The sequence below is a fragment of the Hyperolius riggenbachi genome, chromosome 6 (genome assembly GCF_040937935.1).
Source record: "Hyperolius riggenbachi isolate aHypRig1 chromosome 6, aHypRig1.pri, whole genome shotgun sequence".
NCBI lineage: Eukaryota > Metazoa > Chordata > Amphibia > Anura > Hyperoliidae > Hyperolius > Hyperolius riggenbachi.
This window is the reverse complement of record NC_090651.1, coordinates 328,526,217-328,550,439: the sequence shown is the minus strand read 5'-3', so window position 1 is coordinate 328,550,439 and position 24,223 is coordinate 328,526,217. Positions and strand designations below refer to the sequence as shown.

Below are 24,223 nucleotides of genomic sequence, written 5' to 3'. Positions count from 1 at the left end.
TGAAATCTGATAATGCTAAACATTGATGTCAAACTTGGTTAACGATAAATACCGTTGTAAAAACAGATGGGAAATAATAACGAAAAGATATTAACGTTAAAAAGCATTACGTAATTCAACAATACAGCGTAACCCAACCCTACTCTCACACAGATAGAACCCTCTTCTGGTTGTGCCTAAAACTAACTACTCTCCTGGTGGCGCCTAACCCCCTCCCCGGTGGTGCCTAACCCTAACCGCCCTTCTGGTGGTGCCTAACCCAACCACCTCCCCGGTGGTGCCTAACCCTAACCACCCCCCCGGTGGTGCCTAACTCTAACCCCCCCCCCCCCGGTGCTGCCTAAAACTAACTGCCACCTGGATGGTGCCTAACTCTAACTACTCCCCCTGGTGGTGCCTGACCCTAACCACTCCCTCTGCAGAAACACCCTTTTACACTTAGAAACGATAATATCTCTATCAGATAATGTTAAATCTGTACATATAAACAAAATAATGTGACAAAAACTATAATGTTCTAATGTTGTTAATGATATATATATATATAATATTGGCACAAAAAGTTTTATATGATGGTGATGCTGCAACAGGAATGTGGTTAAAAATTAATATTCCACCCACTTTTCACTGTGCAGGTGTAACTGTAATCATAGCATTGGGACACCACAGTACAAAGGTTTCAGATAAAGGATGCAACTATTTATTCATGGCACAGTCTGCATAGACAGACACAATCAGGATTCACTCTGATGGGGCGTCTCCTGTGTTTCTGGTTGTTGGTATTCACAGGTAAGTTTGGCTATGATTTACATAAGTTTATTATTATTATTATTATTATTATTACCTTCTGCAGCACTGTGCAGAGTATACAATCTTGTCCCTAACTCTCCCTCAGAGGAGCTCACAATCTAATCACCAGTGGTGCTCATCCAATATTCGGGTATCCAAACTACCCAGATAATCCAAACTTTTTCAGCTATCCGAACACAGATTCGGATTCCGGATATCTGTGCAAATCTGAATAGCACTATCCGAGTTAACTCAGATATGTATCTGAAATCCAGATATCCAGTCAGATACTTAGTTCAGATATCCGAGCAGAAGCTTTTTTGGTCAAAATTCAGGAGAGAGAGAGAGAGAGAGAGAGAGAGAGAGAGCGAGAGCGAGAGCGAGAGAGAGAGAGAGAGAGAGAGAGAGAGAGAGAGAGAGAGAGAGAGAGACCGGATATCCCAGATATTGAGTTCGGATATCCGATTCTGCTCGGATACCAAAAAGTTTGGATTCTGGTATCCGATTCAGATACGGATATCTGGGTATCCGGATCCGAATTCAATTCGGATTTTGAAAAGTGGTATCCGAGCAGCACTGCTAATCACTACCATAGTCATATGTCTATGTATGTATCGTGTAGTATATGCAGTGTATGTATCTAGGGGGAAGATAGCTAACTTATCTGTATGTTTTTGGAATGTGGGAGGAAACCGGAGTACTGGGAGGAAACCGTGCAGACATGGGGAGAACATATAAACTCTGTGCCCCGACTAGGATTTGAGCACTGCAAGGTGAGAGTGCTAAGCACTACGCCACTGTGCTGAACAGTTATCTTAGTAATTTTATCTTGACTGTATGTGGGCTTCCTTTATTAGCTGATTAGGGAGAACATACAAACTCTGTGCAGATAGTGCCCCGGCTAGGATTTGAGCACTGCTAGGCGAGACTCTCGCCACGAGAGTGCTAAGCACTACATCACCATGCTGCCCATTTATCTAAGTCATTTCATCTTCTTGACTATATATATGTGGGTTTCCTTTGTTAGTTGATTGGGCACAATTCAGCTAAAATTTAAATCTATTTTACATAATTTGATTGACTGAGTAATTTTTATTATGTGTGTTTTTCCTACAGGAGCTGTATCTGGCATCAGCATTTTTAATGTAACACATGGAGGACATGTTTATTTTAAGGAGACAATCACTATCCATACTGATCCTCTCATATCATGGAGACATAATAATAGCCTAGTTGGACAGTTTTACAATGAAACGTCTCAGTGCTTTGATCAGTATACAGGAAGATGTAACGTGACCAGAGATGGAAGTCTGAGACTGCAGGATCTGACTTATGCCGATGAGGGCATTTATGAAATGACTGCAGAAAGTAAAGAAAATGCCACGCTTATTGAGACATCTACGCATCTGCTCAGAGTTTATTGTAAGTAGTAGCCTTTTCTGTATTTTATAGTTTTACACGTTACAGAACTGCCATTCACCATTTTTCATCACTGAGGTGTGTGCATAGATGAAGATTCAGTGAAATGAACCAGTACCTAGCTCCTAAAACTTAAATGGAACCCGAGGTAGAAGCTGTCATATTTATTTTCTTTTAAACAATAGCAGTTGCCTGACAGTCCTGCAGATCATTCTGGTCTGTAGTATATGAATCAGCCTCTCTTATCTTACACACAATCCTTTAAAGTGCCGCACGATGTGATGGCAGCACGACAACCATACTTCATTAGCATGGCCGCTAGAACATTAATTAACCTAGCAGCGTGTGCTCGCTTATAGTAACCTGCGTTGCTTGAGCGCAGTATGTTTAGAGAATCTTCCACTTTGTCTTGCTGCATGACCCACTTTTTCTTAAGATTCAGTTTATGGCAAGATTTCTTGGTATTTTCCTTTACAATTCACATGTGTAATTCAAATTTCATTATTCCATCAATGATGGCAAGCTGTCCAGTCCAAGACGCAGCAAATTAGGCCTACACCATGGCACTCCCACCACCATGTTTCACAGTTTGTATGCTGGAATGCAGTTATTTTCTTCTACCATTTTTTTTTATTTCCACAACTGGCACTGTCCAGCTCATGATGTTGTACTTGTTTTGCAGCAAATTTGCCTACAGCTACTAGCAGTGTCCCTCTTTCTGCTCATAATGAGTATGCGTAGACCACATGAGAGGTGGCTGGAGACACACACAATTTTTTTGTCTTTGCTTGTGCTCCAATTGTTTTACTAAAGCAAGGGAGAAGGTGCTTGCATTGCAGTGTTAGAGCCACACCATGAATAGCACAGGGGCAAAAGGGTAATAACTAAAGTGGTATGCCACAGATTACAAAGACAGAAAGCTCTGCCCTTATTTATGATTGTTTAACGCCTACTATTGTAATAGCATATTTTTAGAAATATAGTGGAACTGGCCCGGATTTACCTAACAGGAGCCCATAGGCACAGATGGCCTGGCACCTTAAACTTCACCCTCCTTAATCCTAGCACTGCAAGTGTGCTGGCTGTCCCAGCTGTCACGTCTCCCTTACTTCCCTATCACAGGTAACTACAGGAGTCCTGTAGTATTGCGCAGCCAGAAGTACCCTCATTTACACTCTCATGGACTCTGCATAGGGATGGAAGAATGGAGGTGCTTGGGGGGGAGAGTGAGCCGCCTTTCCATCAACCAGCGCCTGTAGGCATGTACCTAGAGTGCCTTACGGTAAATCCGGCCCTGTAGTGGAACCTTTGTTCCAGAAGCCTGCTTGTAATCTAAAGCACTCCTATATCAAAGAGATATAGAAAAGATCCCCATCAGAATCATTCTACAGTCCAAAGACATTTATAGAAAAATATTTTATAGAAAATACTGTACTGTGTAAAGTAAAAATACATGCAATAAAACAAATGAACCTGCACATTGCTTTTGAAAAGAATTGTGGCTGGTGGAAATGAGAGGACGAGGGTTATCGTGTAAGAGGACTTTCAGTATAGCAAAATCATTGTTATCTGTAGACTCACCCAAGTCTTTTTGGAGCTTATCCAATTGCAGTTACTGCTGTCTTCTTGTGAGGATTTCTTGGAAATGTGACATGAGGTCGGCTTCACACTGCATGATGCTGTATTCGCTGTCTGGCATCCGGCTAAGCAGGAAGTGACGCTCACTTCATGCAGGCCTAGCGATCACCTGTGCGGACATCTATTGCAAAAAATATGCTTCTGCGCATGCACAATGTCATCACTGGGGACGCTGTTACCAATGTGAACTACGCCAGGGGAGGAAGTCGGAAGAAGCTGGAGGCTGCGATCGGAGGTGAGTTTTTAACTGCCCGCTCCCCCGCCTCTCCGCCCAGCACCCGCCTCCTTCCTCCCGCCTCCTATACTGGGGAAGCTACCTATCTAACCTATCCTGGGTGCAGCTACCTATCTAACCTATACTGGGGGAAGCTACCTATCTAACCTACGCTGGGGGCAGCTACCTATCTAACCCACGCTGGGGGCATCTACCTATTTAACCTACGCTGGGGGCATCTAGCTATCTAACCTATGCTGGGGCCATCTACCTATTCAACCTACGCTGGGGGCATCTAGCTATCTAACCTATTCTAGGGGCATCTACCCATCTAACCTACACTGGGGACAGCTACCTATCTAACCTACACTGGGGGCAGCTACCTATCTCACCTACACTGGGGGCATCTGCCTATCTAATCTATACTGGGGGCACCTACCTATCTAACCTATACTGGAGGCACCTACCTATCTAACATATACTGGAGGCACCTACCTATCTAACCTATAATGGGGGAACATACCTATCTAACCTATACTGGAGGCACCCACCTATCTACAGCCAAGTAAAGCCTCAGGGTCCCAGCCCAGCAAAGCAGAGCCCTCAGTAAAGCAAACCCCCCAGGTCTAGCAAAGCCCCCAGCCCAGCAAAGCCCCCCAAAATGCCCCCAGCAAATAGCCCAGCCCAATAAAGCCCCCAGCAAGTCACCTAGCAAAGTTGGGGCTGGCTCAACATCACCGCCAGCAAAGCTGGCACAGCATCACCTTTAGCCAGGCCGGCACAGCATCACCACCAGCCAGGCCAGCATAGCATAGCATAACCACCAGCCAGGCAGCCCAGCATAACCACCAGCCGAGTACAGCACACAGGCCAGCCAGCCGAAGACAAGACAGAAGCCAGGTGAAGGGCTTATTTATGTGAAATATTGCCTATTGAATATATTTAAGTTACACCACTGCTATGTTCTTGTACATTTGGCCCCACTTATGACCCGGCCCACTTTATGCGACATGGCCACACCCATTTTTCGCCACAATCATTCCCTCTTGGTGCCCAGAGTTCCCCGGATCTCCCAGGAACCTAGAAACGCCCCTGGGATAAGACATGCATGCAGTCACTTGTGCCTCCTGGAGCTAACTGAACGCTTTTACACAAGGATGCCAGGGATGCCGTCCTAGCTATTGGAGGAAACCAGCCACTCAAGCTGGCTCCCAGAAGCACCTGATCTACCGCAGGTTCATTAATCAGGTAAGAATAGGAGAAGCTCTTAGGAAATTTGGTTATTTAGTGGGTTAGTTGTTTTTTTTTTTTCTGCATAATGCTCTACCATCATATTGTCCAGTAGTTCTAGTGAGTTTTGCTTATTCTTTGTATTTGCAGCTGAGGTTTCTGCAGTGAGCTTGACCATTAGTACGACAGAATGGCTCTGGGATGGAGAAGATTCTGTGTCTTTAAAATGCTCAGCCTTGGGATCAGACATTAGTTTCTCATGGAATTTGGATGGAAAGACATTACCTCTAAGCTCCCGATATAACTTTTCACAAATAAGTTCTCCTCCATCTTCCATCCTCACTATCAGCCCTGTCTCCAGGCTTGACAATGGATCTTTCACCTGCACTGTAAGCAATGAATTCAACAATGTGACCAGTGAAGAAGTGACTCTACAACTGGCCTGTGAGTAATGTCACCTGTACTGTAGTCATTTATTCAAAAATATTGTGTTAAAAGCTAGCTCATGGTGACCCAGAACCACTAGGAAGGTATAGGGGGCTAAAAGAGATCAACAAGTCCTACTAAAAAGCAACACTGAGTGTAATTTGCCTTCCTAAGATAGAAGGTTTTTGTGATTGATTATTCAGCACTTGGGCCTCGATTCATAAAAGCAGTGCGATAAAAAATCTGGGAGGGAAAATACCGCATTCGGTATTTTAGATCTTTGTGTGCTAATTCATAAAGATTTTCACAGCTGCCGTTGAAGTTCGATAAATTACCGCAGCCCATTGAGCGGTAGAGCAGAAGTGTGTCGATATCTCTCTTTTGTTACAAGCTGTATCTTTTGTTACAAGCTGTAATTACAGACTTCCCTGCACAGATGACTCACACAGACGGCTCCCTGCACAGCCACAGATGACTCACACAGACAGCTCCACAGATGACTCACAGACGGCGCCCTGCACAGCCACAGATGACTCACGCAGACGGCTCCACAGATGACTCACACAGATGGCTCCCTGCACAGCCATAGATGATTCACACAGACGGCTCCCTGCACAGCCACAAATGACTCACACAGACGGCTCCCTGCACAACCACAGAGGACTCACACGGACGGGCCCTGCACAGCCACAGAGAACTCACACAGACAGCTCCCTGCACAGCCATAGATGACTCACACAGACGGCTCCCTGCACAGCCACAGATGACTCACACAGACGGCTCAGCAGATGACTCACACAGACGGCTCCCTGCACAGCCATAGATGTCTCACACAGACGGCTCCACAGATGACTCACACAGACGGCCCCTGCACAGCCACAGAGGACTCACACAGACAGCTCCCTGCACAGCCATAGATGACTCACACAGACGGCTCCCTGCACAGCCACAGATGACTCATACAGACAGCTCCCTGCACAGCCACAGATGACTCACACAGACGGCTCTCTGCACAACCACAGATGACTCATACAGACAGCTCCCTGCACAGCCACAGATGACTCACACAGACGGCTCCCTGCACAGCCACAGATGACTCACACAGACTTTGCCTCCCTGCACTCTGCATTGTTAAGACCTCACCAGAGGTGTTGGTAATTATCGTCTGGCTTTCTGCTTGTTGAAGGCTTTATGAATTGAGGTTTGCTGACAATTTACTGACGTGTTGGAGGTAAATACAGCCAAGTCGGTAATTTATCTCCCTGGTCGGTAATTGTAGCTTTTCAACAAGCTTTATGAATTGACACTTTTCTAAGTGCTCGGGAAAGTCTGCTGTTTTCAGCATTATCGCATGCGGTAATGCTTTATGAATTGAGGCCTAAGTGAGCAACTGCAGTTTCACATGATAAATCCTGAATGTGCAAATCCCCTCTTTATGCCCCTGAAGCCAGGTTCACATCCAGAACCACTGGTATGTAGCAAGCCATACATACAGCCTGTTTCGGACTGTTGGTTATCTTCAGTACATGGCAGGAATTAAAATGGCTCTATGGGATAGGGCTAGGACCAGTACTAAAAAATACCCAGACAGCTTATGGTGACCCAGAACCTCTCAGAAAATATAGGGGGCTATCCAGTGCATATAATATTACCAACATGAATAAGGCTGGAGGGAGCCACACATTGTGAAATTAGCATGACCCACTGTACATACTGTAGATATGTGAGAATTGCAGTTTCCCATGTTGCACTAGTTGTGCAACACAAGTCATTTACCTTATACACGTTTCTGGGGCTAGCTGTGCATCCTGGGAGCAAATGATTTACTCGGAAGATGCCCAATCTGAGCTTCCCAATGAAATTTGCAGTTTTGCCCACAATCATTCAGTGAGAAAACGATTGCAGAGAGAATCACAATGCTTTTCTTGCGGGAAACATCGTTAAGCAATTTGCTGCAAGATCGATCTTATGATTCTTGCTTGCTCACTCCTAGCCTTAAAAGGAGTCTGAAGCAGATTTAAACAAAACAGATACTTAAGGAGTGGGAAGGCTCTGGGGCCTATAGAGCCTCCCCGGTCTCCTCCCGGTGTCCTCGGTCTCCCAAAGACTCCCCCTTTAACAGTCTACGACCAATTGGGGTGTTGTGCTGGCTTCGGGAGTCTTAGGAATCACTTGAGCTTCTGAAAAATAGTCCACTCCATACTGCTCATGCACAAATGCCCTCTCGTGCACTTGCATGTGCGCAAAACAGAGCAGCCGGTCCTTGAAAGCCCAAGTGCTTCTGAAGACTGCCGGAGTCTCCCACAGCAGGAGATTCAAGTGAAGTAGCCTGCCAGAGAATACGGACACTGGGAAGAGAACAGGAAGGCTCTATAGGACCCAGAATCTTCCATCTCCTTAGGTAAGTATCTGTTTTGTTTTGTTTTTAAATCTGCTTCAGACTCACTTTAAGGACAAGAGCCCTTTTTTTTTTTATCCTCACCTTGTGATCACTGTGATTGGCTCACAGTAATCACAGGGTCCATGGCTTCTGAACAGTGCATAAATCAAGGGGGAAGCACTGACGTCTGTGTAGTGAAATATATGCCGTGTCAGGAATAAGTATCCATAAACAGAGTGTAGATTTAATTAGGGGTGCTCATCCGGATTCCGGATATCCGTGTAACCCGGATATCCAAACTTTTTTCAGCTATCCGAGTGGGATTCGGATTCCGGATTTTAAATCAAATAAAAAGTGATAACTATTTGCGGATATTTGGGCGCATAACGCGGATATCCGCGGATATTGCGGATATCCGGATCCAATATACTGCAACTAAGGAGTTAACGTCCTGGATCTAATCAGAGGGCTCCCAGCAGAAGCCCTAGCAACCAATCACAGAGGGGAACCCTGGCCAGCCCCACCTGACCTCATTGAGCCAATCAGAGGGCTCCCAGCCTAAACCCTGGCACCCAATCACAGAAAGGAACACTGGCCAGCCCCCCTGTATAATAAGGAGGGCTGCCATGATGAGACATATTGTCTTAGCTTGCTGAATGCTCACTGAGAGACATGCTCCAGTGCTGGTGGCCTAGCAAGGGCTGTACACAGTTATAAACCTAAAGCTGTTCAGTGATTAACCCCTTCACTACTATCACTACACTATTGTTAAATCGTTAATTAGCTTGATTGATGTCATAGTGTGACAGTCACAGTGTGGATCCAGTGCTGCTGAACCTAGCAAGGGCTGTACACAGTGATAAGCTGTTCAGTGATTAACCCCTTCACTGTTAAATCATTAATTAGCTTGATGTCATTTGTGTGACAGTCAGAGTGTGTGCTGGAGTCAGCTGCTATGTGCCTGTGTGTGTGGTGTGCACAGACCAAGCCAGCTGCTGCCTGCTGGCCAGCTATTAGCCTTAGGTATAGGTTAGGTTAGGAATTAGGTAATAGGATTACTGTGTTTTTGTGTAGTTAGTACTGTAGTACTGCAGTCAGTGCTAGTAGTTGTTAGAGTAGTAGTAGTACTGTGTTAGCTTTCTACAGAACTGCTGTGCTGTGAGCAGTGCCAGTGTGACAGTTAGTGTGCACTAGTGTCTTCTCCTCTGCTGTCTGACTGTCACTCTGCACTTGCCACGTGTCACGTGGCACTTGCCAAGTGTCACATGGCACTTGCCATGTATCATGTGGCACTTGGCACATGTTACGGGGCACCTGCCACGTGTCACGTGTCATTTGCCATGTGTCACGTGTCATTTGCCATGTGTCACGTGTCACGTGTCACGTGGCACTTGCCATGGGTCACATGGCACTTGCCACATGTCAAGTGGCACTTGCCACATGTCACGTGACACTGCCACGTGACACGTGGCAAGTGCCAAGTGACACATGCCAAGTGCCACGTAACACATGCCACGTGCCAAGTGACACGTGCCAAGTGCCACATAACACGTGCTAAGTGCCAATTGCCACGTGCCATGTCCGACATGCTCCTGGCACACATTACACCTGCTGCTGCTGCATTTCCCTGCTCCTGCTGCCTGTGCAGCTCCCACCATCAGGCCAGGGTGCCACAGGCCACTGATACCACCTATATATAACCCAAAACACAATTGCTGCATAATTTTTTGGAGGTGTCTTGGCTGAAAACTGTCATGTCCCAGTTGTGCGGTTAGACTTTGGACACAATGTGGGCTGCACGACCACTGTCTGGAACCTAGGCCTAATGTTAATTGACAGCCATTTTTTTTTGTGGGGGGGGGGGGATTTTAAGGCCCCACATCATCAATTAGTGTTCTCCTTTACAAAATAATGATGCTACATGCCTCATATACCCTAAAAAACGTTTTTAAAGCAATTTATAGGCCACTTCCGTTTTTTCTATCCGGATATTCGGATTTGCCCGGATATCCTGGATACTAGGGTCGGATATCAGATTCGGATTGGAAATTTTTTAAATCGGATATCCGACCCGGATTGGATATCTGGGTATCCGGATCCAGGTGGATTTTGAAAAGGGGTATCCGAGCACCCCTGGATTTAATAACTATGTGGTCCGGAGGAAGTTAATAATAATAACAACAGCCACTATTATTATTTATATAGCGCAAACATCTTCTGCAGAGCTTTACAGAGAACATGATCATGTCAGTAGCAATCCCTCAGAGGACCTCATAATCAAATCCCTACTAGAGTCAGTCTTTATCCCTATCATAGGGTGTATACACAAATACAATTTCAATTGGCCAATGATTGCCCAACTTTACCACTTCCATGTAGTATGAGAGCCAAAAGATTTTGAATACTGTACTATATGAACCGATTGTGTAGGTACAAATAGGGATGATGATAAAACTGTGGTAATAATAGTTAAGATAGAAGGAGTGAGCTGGCTTACCTTAATGATGATGATAAAATCAGATAACTTTAATATGCACTTGGATTGTGCAGGTAAGCTCTCATACTTAATGTCCAGTGTTAAAATTCCCTGGTTATTGCCAATTAAATTTGGATGTTTGTGTGCACCCTATTTCTAAGTCCATTGGGGGGAGTTGTGGGCCAATAATCTTTTCAGTAAAAGTTTTTTTTGGGAGGAAACTCATGCAAATATGGATAAAAACGTTATGCAGGTAGTGTCCTGGCTTAGATTTGAACATGGGATGGGCTCTTAAGATGGCCATAGTTATACTATAGATTGTCACCAGATTCAACCATCAGATAGATTCCCGCCAGATCAAATCCGACACGAATCTATCTGATGTGTGCTACACAGTAGGAACTAGAATCAGAATGAAATCTATTAAAAATCTACCAAACCATAGCGTTGTACTGTCCCCACCAATGCAAAACTATGGGCTCTCAATCTGCCACCGGTCTTGACCTGTCACAATCGACATTGATTTTCCGTGTGGTTCGATCAATCTATTTGATCAGATTCCGGTCAAAAATTGGTCGATTGATCGATCAATTGGGCTGATCACTGCATTAATTTCCAGCCAATTTGATCAGAGTGATCAGAGTGATCGATTTGCCTGTATATAAATGGGAGAAATCGAGGAGTGTATTGTGTCCACTATGCCACCATTTACCAGACATACTTTCTATGTAAATATTATTCATTATTTCAGTACCTTTTCTCTTTCATGATCTAGCTCTTTAGTGATGTTTATGACCTATCTCTATTGTTTTTCCCACTTTCAATCCTTAAAGGAATTTCCTTCCTACATTTTAAGGTGCATTTTTTTAAAATGTGTGTTATATGAATGACTTTGGTGTTTAACAACACATTAGATTCTCTTCCATCATCATCATGGAACGTTCACCAAAACTGGGATGGTCAAGGCCGGATTTATACTTTTTGTGCCACTAGGCCAAATGTATTGTGGCTCCACTTTCATGTGCAGCAGCGCCCCTCCCATTCCATGTGCTCCCATGGGCATCAGCTTCTCATTGTTTTGTGTTGCCCCCCCCCATTTCTAGCCTCCTCTTTTATATATAGCAACCCTTCTATTATTTTCTGGTGCCTCCCATGGGCTGTGGACGCCCAAGCCCTGGGCCTTTGTGGCCTTTAAAGAAATCCAGTCCTGGGGATGGTTCTACTTGTGGTTGATCCATGATCCACAGGAAACCTGTGACCCAATTTGTTATCAATCCCACTTTGGAAAAGCTAGTAAACTTGATGTAATTTTATAGTAAATATACAATTCATACACTGTTTACTGATGGTTAAGGGCTCTGCCTCTGACACAGGAGACAAGGGTTCGAATCTCGGCTCTGCCTGTTCAGTAAGCTAGCACTAATTCAGTAGGAGACCTTTGGCAAGTCTCCCTTACACTGCTACTGCCAATAGAGCGCGCCCTAGTGGCTGCTGCTCTGCTCTGGCGCTTTAAGTCCGCAAGGAGAAAAGCGCAATATAAATGTTATTTGTCTTGTCTTGTCTTGTCTTTACAGACAATTTATTTCTTCTACTTACTTCTACTTACTTGTACTGGTTGAACTCGATGGACGTATGTCTTTTTTCAACCAAAATAACTATGTAACTAAGTAACTATGTAACTTTGGCTCAATACAGAAGACATGTGTCAGAACAGGGGGTGTCAAACGCAATCATGTAAGGGGCCAAAATGTAAAACATAGGCTAAGTCTCGGGCCAGATTGTTTATTAAGATTTAACGTTTATAGAACAGTCTCAAAATAAAGTGGTGTTACTATAGCGATGGGGGTTTCCTGGATCCTAGCACCTCCCCCTTGCAGATTAGCGCAGTGGAGCAGTTTAATATTTACCTGCTCCAGGGCTGCTCTAATCATCCTGACAGACACATGTTCTATGCTGCATACCTCTGGCTCTGAATGCACATCACTAGGGATGGTCGGGAAATTTTTTTTCGGATTTTGTGGAAATTCTGATTTTCAGTTTTTCCAATTTCCCAATTTTTGAGGAGTATTTTATTAGTCACTTTTTTGCACCAGAGAATGCAAAAAATGAAAAAAAAAAAAACGGAAAAAGGAAAATCAGTCTTGTGATTGGTCTAAAATTACGATTTTGCAAAAAAAAAAAAATCTGCATTCTCTGATTGGTCCGATGCTTCTGAGTTCTGGGGTTTCGTTAAATAAAATTTCTGCAGAATTCCGATTTCTGGAAATGCAGGAATTTCAAGTCTGCGGAATCCAAATGAGCATCCCTACCTGTCACGTGATTGGGAGCTGTAACTATGGCAGCAGAGAGTATGCAGCAGCCAGGAAGAACAGAAGAGACAGGCCAGTCTGCCCATGATGCCAAATGAGGCAACTTCCTCAGGTGGCAGAAGTCTGGGGGCAGCACCAGGGAGACACAGGAAGTGAAGGGCCTATACTGGGGGCAACTGTACCTGGCTAACCTATACTGGGGACAACTGTACCTGGCCTATAACTGGCTACCTACCTATATGGAGGGTGTTTTTTGGGGAGGCTCACTGCAATCATTCCAATTTAGGAGGGGGGGGGGGGCATCCTCACAAGTTTTCATCAGGCAAAAAAAAGTCTAGATCCGGCCCTGAGAAGAGACACAACACGTCGCTGGAGCAAGTAAATATTACAGGGGAGAGGGTGCCAGAGGGAAAGGCACATGTGTTTTATCAGCCACAGGGCGGATTTGGATCCAAAGAGGGTGCTGCATGTAAATTTTGTAGCGGGGTCCCTTGGGATATTGCTGCACCCAGGCTCAAACCAACAATTTCATCCTCTGAATGGGAGGGCTGAGTACTGTTCTTTTACTGCTAACAATGATGCACATATGAACCTCTTGAGGGCCACAAAATGGCAAGGGGGGCCGCATTCTTCCTGCAGTCTTTGTGTTTGGCACCTGTGTGTTACAGTGTCCTATTTTTCCATCAAATATGTAACTTCGAGAAATTCAAGCATCCACCTTGTTTCCCATGTGGAGACTCCTGCTGTCTGGTTGTGAATGTATTTGCGATTCGATGCTGAAATCACATTCACTAGGTGAGCTGGTAACATTTTTATGTTTTACAGGGAGACCAGAAGGAGACATTCAGTGTTCTGCAGAGCCCGCTGGTGAATGGGTAAGTCTTGCCTGTTCCTGGCCAGGAGGAAACCCCAGTGCTCAGGTGACATACAAGTTTTCTGGATGGCCAGCCGAGGTTGGAACAGACAGATATGGACAATATGTCTCCACTAATTTTCACGGAAAAGAACTTATCTGTAAAGGACAACAGCTGGACAGAGCATCCCAATGTGTTTTGCTATTTGGTAAGATTTGGATGTGGATGATTGAAATGTATATTAGATTCCCCATGCGTCATCCATTCAGAGGGGAAGTGATGAGATTCTGAGACCTAAGACACATTGCATTATTATGAGTCAGAATGATGACGTTGTTAAAGGGGTTCTGTGGAGTCCCGTAATAAACATAAACAGACACTTACCCGGGGCTTCTATCAGCCCCCTGTAGCTGTAAGGTTCCGTGCCATCGTCCTTGGATCACTTGTTCCCCTCCGCAGGCACCGGGCAATTATTCGTCTAACAAGACTGTCATATTATTACGTTTGTATGTACAGATTTTATGTTATCAAAGATATTATTGTTTCTATGTGTAAAAGGGTGTTTCTGCAAAGGGAGTGGTTAGGTTTAAGCACCATCGGGGGAAATGGTTGGGGTTAGGCACCACCCAGGCGGCGGTTAGTTTTAGGCAACCACACCAGGTTAGGGTTAGGCACCACTGGGGGGGTGGTTAGGGTTAGGCACCACCGGTGGGAGTGGTTAGAGTTAGGTGCAACGAGGGGAGTGGTTAGTTATAGGTACCACCAGGGGAGGGTTGTGTATGAGACTAGGGTTGGGTTAAGCTGTTTTTTTTTAATTACGTAATGATTTTTTTGAATTACGTAATGATTTGTAACGTTAATGTCTTTTCGTTATTATCTCCTGTCTGTTTTTAAAACAGTATTTATCGTTAACCAAGTTTGCCAACAATATTTATTGTTGTTAGGGTTTCGTTATCCACTGGCACCATTTTGTTTTCCAGCTGGGCCCATTATTCCTGGCCCCCTTTTTTCATGCACGTAGAGTCAGGATTTTGAGTTGTATAATTTCTGGGATTGGCAGCCAGTGAAGGGACAGACATAGTAGGATAGGATTGGAGAAACTGGAGGAGAGGAGCATGAGTCATGCAGAAGAGTTCACGACGGACTGTAGTGAGGTCAAACGGTTAGCAGGTAGGCCACAGAGCAGGGAAATACTTACTGTAAGGGCTCGTTCTTATGGAAAATATAAGCGCAGGCGATTTGTACAAATCGCCCTAAAAGCGCTTACTTTATGCTTTCCAATGAGATAGTTCTCATTGGGGCATTCTGTTTGCTTTCCGCTGACAAAAGCGCTGCATGTGCCATTTTCAGGGCGATTTGCCCTGGGTGGAAGGTATCGGGAAATCGCAAAGTGCTTGAAAAATCGCTTTGTATAGGGATTTCCCCAGCGCTTTAATGAATAAATACATTGGGCCTGATTCACAAAGCGGTGCAAAGTGTTTGCACGCCTGTGAAAAGCCCTTTATCACGCCTAAACTCAGTTTAGGCGTGATAAAATGAAACTCGCGCAAAATTCCCGCGCGCAAAGTTAGGCGCACGGTTCAGTGCGCGCGATGTGCCTATTAAACCCTATGGGCGCTGCGCGCGGAGTTGCGCGATTGCATGCGCAAATGTTTGCGTGCGGGACTTTGCGCGCGATAAAGAGCACAAAACGGTGCTAACTCAGCAGTACAAAGGTTATCACGCCTAAAGTCTTTTAGGCGGGATAACTGAGTTATCACCACTTTGTGAATCAGGCCCATTGTACTTATTCATTTTCGGAAACAAAGGAATCACTTCCTGACAGATGTCATGAAGTGATTTAAATAATTGCTCTGCTAAAGCACTTAAAAAACGCTTAGCAAAAATGCCCAGCGCACAAAAACCACCTGTGAACTGTGAACAAGGCCTAAATCTAACCCCACTACAAAATGCTTTGCGTAGTGAGGATATACAGTATGTTATGATTATGAAATTGTATTTACTAAGGGGGAGTATCCCTTTACAAGTGTTAATGCAAATATTTTTAGGTATGTTTTAAAATGAGTACTATTTAAAATGAGTTCAATAATACAGGATACTTGTAGTAGTGATTTTATCCCCACTTTTTAATACTAGCGGTTAGGGCCGCCCTTTGCCCTGAGCGACCTGACCTTCGGGTATCACAGTAAGGCTTTTCAAATAGGTGCCAAGAGGGCCATGAATCTCTGCCCCAAAACTGTCATGAAGCTCCACCCAAAACCACAGAACCCCCCCCCCCCCCCTCATCTATGCCTAGCCCCCTCAGCAAGCTCCTCTCACTCTAGCATTCTAGTTTCCTTCCTCTCCTAAAAACATTCTGGTAAGTTGAATTCTTCCCTCAAAATAGGCCTTGGGCTATTGAAGTGAGAGGGATATGGAGGCTGTCATGCTAATTTCCTTTTAAGCAATACTAGTTGCCTGACTATCCTGCTGTTCGTCTGCATTTAATAATTTCAGCTATAGACCCTGAACAAACATGCAGCAGATCAGTGATTTCTGACATTATTGTCAGATCTGACAATCTCTTACATGCGCGTAATAGTGATGGGCGAACACCTGGATGTTCGGGTTCGGGAAAGTTCGCCGAACATGGCCGAGATGTTCGGCATGTTCGGGCCGAACCCCAAACTTCCCGAACATCCCGCTTTTGGGGGCCCTATGGGGTCGCAGGCATAAGGGGGAGCATGCCCCGATCGCGGGGGGGGGGGTCAGAAATTCCCCCCACCCCCTCCGCTAGCGCTCCCCCCTCTGCCCGCTTCCCCATACAAAAGTTTCAGGAAAGTACCTGTGGTAGTAGATGGCCTGGCAGTGGCACTGTGGAGTGAGGAGGAGGAGTCCGGAGAGTGACGTGTTGAGGGAGGCCGGGCAGCGGGAGGTTCAGCGGTAGTACCCTTGTGGTACTTCCGCCCTTTCTCTGACCTCACGCCCGCTGCCCGGCCTCCCTCAACGCGTCACTCTCCGGACTCCTCCTCCTCACTCCACAGTGCCACTGCCAGGCCATCCACTACCGCAGGTACTTTCCTTAAACTTTTGTATGGGGAAGCGGGCAGAGGGGGGAGCGCTAGCGGAGGGGGTGGGGGGAATTTCCGACCCCCCCCCGCGATCGGGGCATGCTCCCCCCTTATGCCTGCGACCCCATAGGGGGGCCGTATTGCGGCATGTTCGGGCGAACAGGGCCCTGTTCGGCCCTGTTCGGCCCTGTCAATAGTTTGGGCCGAACCCGAACTTAAAAGGCCGAACACCATCAGGTGTTCGGCCGAACTCGAACATCACCCGAACAGGGTGATGTTCTGCAGAACCCGAACAGTGGCGAACACTGTTCGCCCAACACTAGCGCGTAAGAGTTTGCGCACGTAAAGTTTTGCAAGCAAACGCTTCATGTGCAAAGTACCGTGAACTGCACTGACTTCATGTGATAATACTAGTTAGCACACAAAGTCAGTGTAGATCATGCGAGCGCAATATAAAACATTGATTATCACTGTATATACTTCATTATGCAGCGTGCGTAAGACTTTGCATGCACTGCTTTACAGTACCGCACATGTTAATGTAACCACCATTCTTAATTACATTAACATACTCTATTTTACTGTGCGGGTGAAGCTCCATTGATTTTAAGGCTTTGCACGTGCAAACTAGGGTGCTAAGTAGTTTGCACGTGCAAACTAGGGTGCTAAGTAGTTTGCACATGCTATCTAGGGTGCTAAGTAGTTTGCACGTGCAAACTAGGGTGCTAAGTAGTTTACACGTGCAAACTAGGGTGCTAAGTAGTTTGCACTTGCAAACTAGGGTGCTAAGTAATTAGCATGTGCAAACTAGGGTGCTAAGTAGTTTGCACATGCTAACTACTTAACACCCTAGTTCGCACATGCAAAGCTTTTAGGCATGATAACTGAGTTATCATGCTTTTGTGAATCAAGCCCCAAGACTCTATTGAAAGAATTTACAGCAGATCTGCTCATTCACAACCCCAGCACAATTCTGACTCTAACTATAGCTCACCTGGCTCCTATAGGCATTCCACAGAGAAGCTTCCAGAAAACCTTGGATCACAATAGGCCTGATCTAAAGGTGCGTACTAATTTTATGCCTGATTGTCATTCAAATTGGATGTTTGAACAACTTGTCATTCAAACAACAAGTCCTTCAAACTTCTTGTACACACAGACCTACAAAAGGGTTGATATGCTAATGTCAGCTAATTAACATGCCGTTTGACTGGTCAATGGACTGGATACAGCAATGGACCAGATCAAACGACTGATCTAAAGACTTTATGTTTGAATGACCATTACTTGTACAAACGACTCTCAGTCTTTTGTACACATGTACGGACCTAACTGTCATTTGAATGACAGTTGGTCCAACAGATTAGCCCAGCGGATCAGTCAAAACTGCTACTATCAGTCTAACGATTGAATGTACACACGTCCAACTGTCGTTCAAACGACCAATTTGAATGACAAGTCGTTTGGAAAAATCAGACATGTGTACTTACCTTTAGGCTATGGAAGTTTCCAGCAAGTCCATTGTTTCAATAAGTAAACTAGTCCATAAACAACTCAGCATGTGTCACTTCCAGCTATCTGGAGCTATCCAGCTATCTTAAAGCAGATCCGAGATGAAAAACTAACTATAACAAGTAACTTGTCTATCTAAAGTTTAGATAGTTTACACAGCAAATCTAACTACAAACAGCTTTAATAGAAAATGATTATTTCTTCCTGTGATACAATGACAGCAGCCATGTTGTTTGTAAACATTACACAGAGGCAGGCTTATCTGCATCTTGAGCACTCAGCCTCTGAAAAACACCTAATCCCCCCTCCTCCCCTCTGCCTCTGAAATCAATGGCTAGTAACACCTCCTCCTCCTCCTGCCCAGACTGAGCTCCCATGAGCCCTTGCTACTGCCAAGGCTCTCTGAAAACCTGTGGGCGTGGCTTGTTTAATTTATAGGGAATTAGAGTATTAAAACAAAAGAAAAAACGTATTTGGCTTGAGGAATGTCCTATAAACAATAGGAAAGGAACACAAATATTCAATGAGTAAAAGTTCACCTCGGATCCACTTTAACTACCTGTGGACCGAGCGAGTACGAATCTATGGCAGGCAGGGGGCGCTGCGGTTCTGACCAGACGTAAACACTAGGTCCCATTGACCGTGCACCCCCGCACGTCTCCGCCACTGTGCGCCGGGCAGGAGCCATTTTCATTGGCTCCTGGCCCTGTCATTCATGTAAGCTGTTCCCATTGGCTTACATGGAGTGACAGGGTCAGGAGCCAATGAAAGCGGCTCCTGACTGGCGCACAGCGCTCTGCCGTCATACCGATGGCAGAGAGAGCAGCCTGCGGTGGGGACAGAGAGGCGTGTTCGGCGGGAGCGACAAATTATTGCGGCGATTCGTCGGGAAGCGGCGGTTTGTTGGACCAGCACCCTCTGGTCCTTAAGGGGACAGAGGGTGCTGGTCCCGAAGGGGTTAATTACATTATCTGGTATCACAACAGAATATAAAATAAACATGATATATTACAAAAAAACAAACAAAAAAAATTAAACTGTACAATACATAACATAGGAATATTATAGGTTTGCCACCACTACTGCAGCCAAAAAAGATCAGCATTGTTTAACCACTTCACCACTGAGGGGTTTTACCCCTTGAGCACCAGAGCAATTTTCACCTTTCAGTGCTCCTTCCATTCATTTGTCTATAACTTTATCATTACTTATCACAATTAAATGAACTATATCTTGTTTTTTTCCGCCACCAATTAGGCTTTCTTTAGGTGGGACATTATGCCAAGAATTATTTTATTCTAAATATGTTTTAATGGGAAAATAGAAAAAATGTGGGGAAAAAATCATTATTTTTCAGTTTTCGGCCATTATAGTTTTTAAATAATGCATGCTACTGTAATTAAAACCCATGAAATGCATTTGCCCATTTGTCCCGGTTATAAAACCGTTTAAAATATGTCCCTATCACGATGTTTGGCGCCAATATTTTATTTGCAAATAAAGGTGCATTTTTTTCAGTTTTGCGTCCATCCCTAATTACAAGCCCATAGTTTATAAAGTAACAGTGTTGTACCCTCCTGACATAAATATTTAAAAAGTTCAGTCCCTAAGGTAACTATTTATGTATTTTTTTTAATTGTACATTTTTTATTTTTTTTTAATTACAAAAAAAAAAAAATGGGGAGTGTGGGAGGTAATGAGTTAATTTTTTGTGTATAAGTAATGTATTTGTATGTGAAAAATGCTTTAGGGTGTAGTTTTACTATTTGGCCACAAGATGGCAACAGTAACTTTTTGTTTTATGCGAGGAAGTACTAGGAGGCTGGGAACGGGTTTTTTTTTTCACAATGATCGCGCTGCTTAGCGGAGAAGCAGCAGATCATTGCGGGGCTTAGATCAACGAACGGGAATGGATTTTCCCGTTCATTAATCTCCGGGCGAGCGGCCGGCGGCGTGTTTATGAGCGGGAGTGCGCGCTAGAGCGAGCGGGAGCCTGGGCAGCGGCGGGAGCACGGGAAGTACGGATTTCTCCGTCCCTGGGGGTTAAAGGATGGAAAAAGGGATGGAGAAATTCGTACGGGCGGGGGTAAAGTGGTTAAAAGAAAATACATGTGGCAGCCTCCGTATACTTTTCACTTAAAATATAAACTGCTCCTCAGGTGTGATTCACTAGTGGAAGGTTTGGTTTAAAATGTGGCTCGTAGCCAGGAGAGCTCTGCACATGTGCATGACATCACGCAGAGTGCTCCTGGCTGTGGGCACCCGCTCAAGGATGCGCGGCCGCCGGGAAAGCATCTGCACAGTAATAGCTTGCGAACATGGAAGCGGCCCTAAAGTCATTCCCCAGGGACTGTTCGCAAGCAAACACATCAGCTCAACACTAGCTTACAGTGGCACTAGTCTGCTCTATAATACATTATGTAATGTTTTAGAGATGCTTTTCGGGATTCTAAGGAATTAATATTTCTGCATTTCTGCACATTTCTGCACTTCCAGTCAGAATTCGGAAAATTCTAAAAAAAAAAAAAAAGAAATTGAAATTCCACGGAAATCCGATTTACTGCAACTCAGTAATTTTAGTCCAATCACAGAGATCAGAAGCATTGGACCAATCAGAGAATGCAGAAAATTTACCGCAAAAATTATATTACGCAGTAATTTTAGACCAGTCACAAGATTCCGTTTTACCGTTTTCTATGGGGTATTTTTGTCATTTTTTTTAATTCTCTGATGCACAATAATCCTTGGAAATCGGGAAAACAGAAATGGTAAAAACAGAAAATCAGAAATCGGAAATTGGCAGAAATCTGAATTTTTCAGAATCGGAAATGGGCATTTCCGACCCTACCTAAATGTTTTCCACCCACAATATACAGTCAGAAGAATCAGAATCAATTTATTTTGTCAAGTAAGTTTGCACTTACAAGGATTTTGTCTTGGTAGTTGCTTAACAAACGCAAACAATACAAGGACAGACAGTATGAATATTACAAGTCAAGTATGTGAGTATAGTGGCAGTAAGCAAGGTGAGAATTGTTCATTTTCAGTTCTGCTCTAGCAGCTCTAGCGTGGTTCAGCATTAAGTATGGCTAACGCCTAAGGAAAAAAATCTGTTCCTGTGTCTAGAGGTTTTAGTTGCGATTGATCGGAATCTGACTCCTGAAGGCATGCGCTGGAAGATGGAGTGAGCTGGGTGAGAGGGGTCAGAGGCAATTTTGGTTGCTCTCTTTCTGCACCTGCTAGCGTAAAGATCCTGCAGGGAAGGTAAGCTACAGCTAATTATCCTTTCCATATCATATAGGAAAGAGAGAACAGAAAATGTCTGGCACTGTAGCTTTAATGCGTGACAGCAGATGTACAAAAATATTGCATACAACGCATACAAGGACAATGTCCGTGGAAGTGATGGTACTTATCGTGCTCTTGCTGAAGGTGGGGAGGCAACTGTGGGCGCCAGTGGGTGTACGGCCTTACAGCCGTTTCGCAATGGGGTAAGCCTTGCTTCTTCGGAGGCTTCTCATGCACAAATGTGCTGGAGGGAAGCGGCCATTATATCGCCTACTTCCGTATGGGTCCCGCCTCCCTGTAAGAAATGACAAGGGATAATACCATTGGCTGGTAAGGGCGCATCATCATGGGCGGCGCGCATGCGTCACACCATATGGGGGCGCAAGCGCGTCACTGCGTACAGATGAAGCGTACGTATGGTGTCTAAGCGTGTTGTCATGGCAACCTGGACCACCCCAGCCCGCAGGGACGCACGGCAACTGGCGCCGTCAGCCAATGAGCGGAAGGAGGGGCGGGTGCGAAAGCGCACGACAGCGCTGCCTGGCAACAAGCAATAGACAAACACTTATACCATCCACAGCAAGGACAGAATATATTATCCATATCCCTAAGCTATCTTAGCTAAAAACTCGTGGAAAGAACCTTACAGCACTAATGTATGCCACAAGCTATATGCAGCTATGGTAAGTCCCATGCCAAAAATAGGTAGGAGGGAAGTGAAAGAAAAAAGTGAAGGAGATGTAGGTGAAGGTGAGTGAGGATAAGGGCAGTGAGGCGAGGCACAAGTCCTAGATACCGAGCCCCTAAAAGAGAGAGAGAGAGGTGGGATAAATCACAGGACGGAAAAACCACTTCAATATAGGTAGAAACCTGAGGTAAATGCACAGACGCCTATTAGCCACATAGACCGACTATAAATAGGGATTATAGCTAATCCAATTTTAGAAATTTAAAAACCTTTGTAAAAAAGGTCAGTTTCAAAGATTAAATTCCAAATATAGAAGTGCGGTCAACATGTGGCGAATATGAGAAGAGAGGGAAAGGAGAGGGCATGCATCAGAGGATAAGGAGAAGAACCATCATGCAAAAAGGAAACCTCAAGGGTCAAGAAAACAGGCTAGATCCAAGTGGTCGTTAAGACCAAGAGGGCCCATAGCGTCCGTCCTAAGAATCCACTTCGATTCAAGCTTAAGGAGCAATTTTTTCCTGTTGCCACCCCTGCGTGGGAGGATACAATGATCCACGCAGGCAAAGGACAAAAGGCTAGGATCAGAGCCGTGGGCAACAGTCATGTGCTCCACCACCCTGGGGCAGCCCTTCCCCTTAGGTAGCAGGCGGACATGCTCCAAAATTCTGTCTTTCACCATTGTGGTCATACCAACATAAAACCGTTGGCATGGGCACCATAGGGCATAGACCACATAGTTCGTTCTACAAGTGGCAAAGAAAGGAACCTTGAACTGGATTGGACCCAATTGATAGGACTTGCCTGTCCTCATGTGTCGGCATGCCTTGCATGCCCCACATCGGTGGTTACCTGCAGTGGCTACTTGGTCAAGCCATGTATGGCGTGGACTCTCACGAAAGTCGCTATGGACTAAAAGATCGCCAATAGTAGGTGCTCTTTTAAAGGCCACCAAAGGTTTAGAAGGTAGACAACCCTTAAGAATAGGGTCCTGGAGCAAGATAGGCCAGTTTTTAGTGACCACCCTTTTGATTTCTCTCTCCATTGGAGAAAAATCAAAGGTAAAGACCCCTGAACCTTTCTTCAGAGGACTAGAAATGGGTGCTTTCCTCTTGATGAGGTCAGATCTATCTTTTTTCAAAGCCTCTTTGATAGCAAACTCGAGATTGTCTGCATCATAACCTCTTGAGAGCAAACGTGATTTCAACTCCATGGCCTGTTCCATGAAGTCCTCCAAACTGGCGTTATTTCTGCGTAACCGCAGGAATTGGCCATATGGGAGAGACCTCGTAACATGGCGAGGATGGTAGCTATCGGAGTGCAAAATGGTATTCGAGGCTGTCGACTTCCGATAGCCCTTAGTTACAACAGTGTCTCCCCTGATCATTAATTCAAGATCTAAAAAACACACTTTGTCTGGTGAGTATTCCATCGTGAACTGCATGTTCACGTCATTTGTATTCAGATAATCCAAAAAGCTGAACAAAGATGCAGCATCACCCGACCAAAAGGCCAAGACGTCATCCACATACCTGGACCACATCCTCAGATACAATCTAAAAGGATTGTCCACGGCGTGGATAAATCTCTCCTCCCAGGCCCCGAGGAAGAGGTTAGCGTAAGTACAAGCGACTGGGGTCCCCATCGCGGTGCCGGAGACCTGCTGGTACCAAGCGTCACCAAACAAGAACGCATTGTGAGTAAGAATGAATGCCAAGCAATCACATATGTATTCATTGAAGAGAGGATCTTTGTCGCCTCTGTCAAGATACATCCTGACAGCTTTGAGGCCCTCCAAATGAGGAATTCTACTATACAGACTTGTGACATCAATAGTAACCAACAGGTCTCCTGTGCACCACGAGGTGGACCCCAGACCCTCCAAGACATCAAGGGTGTCGCCAAGGTGGGAAGGGACATGAGACAAGAGAGGTCTGAGGATGTGGTCCAGGT

The 24,223-nt window shown here is 45.0% G+C and overlaps 1 protein-coding gene across 1 annotated transcript in view; it reads left to right on the top strand.

Moving 5' to 3' along the window:
• The first annotated feature begins 682 nt into the window (after positions 1 to 682).
• LOC137522903 (carcinoembryonic antigen-related cell adhesion molecule 6-like) overlaps positions 683 to 24,223 on the top strand; it is a 33,633-nt gene continuing 10,092 nt past the window's right edge. The window contains exons 1-4 of the mRNA XM_068243044.1: positions 683 to 789; positions 1,906 to 2,211; positions 5,441 to 5,734; positions 13,707 to 13,943. Coding sequence (XP_068099145.1) covers positions 750 to 789; positions 1,906 to 2,211; positions 5,441 to 5,734; positions 13,707 to 13,943 — 877 coding nt within the window. The 5' untranslated portion in view covers positions 683 to 749. The remainder of the gene's footprint in view (positions 790 to 1,905; positions 2,212 to 5,440; positions 5,735 to 13,706; positions 13,944 to 24,223) is intronic.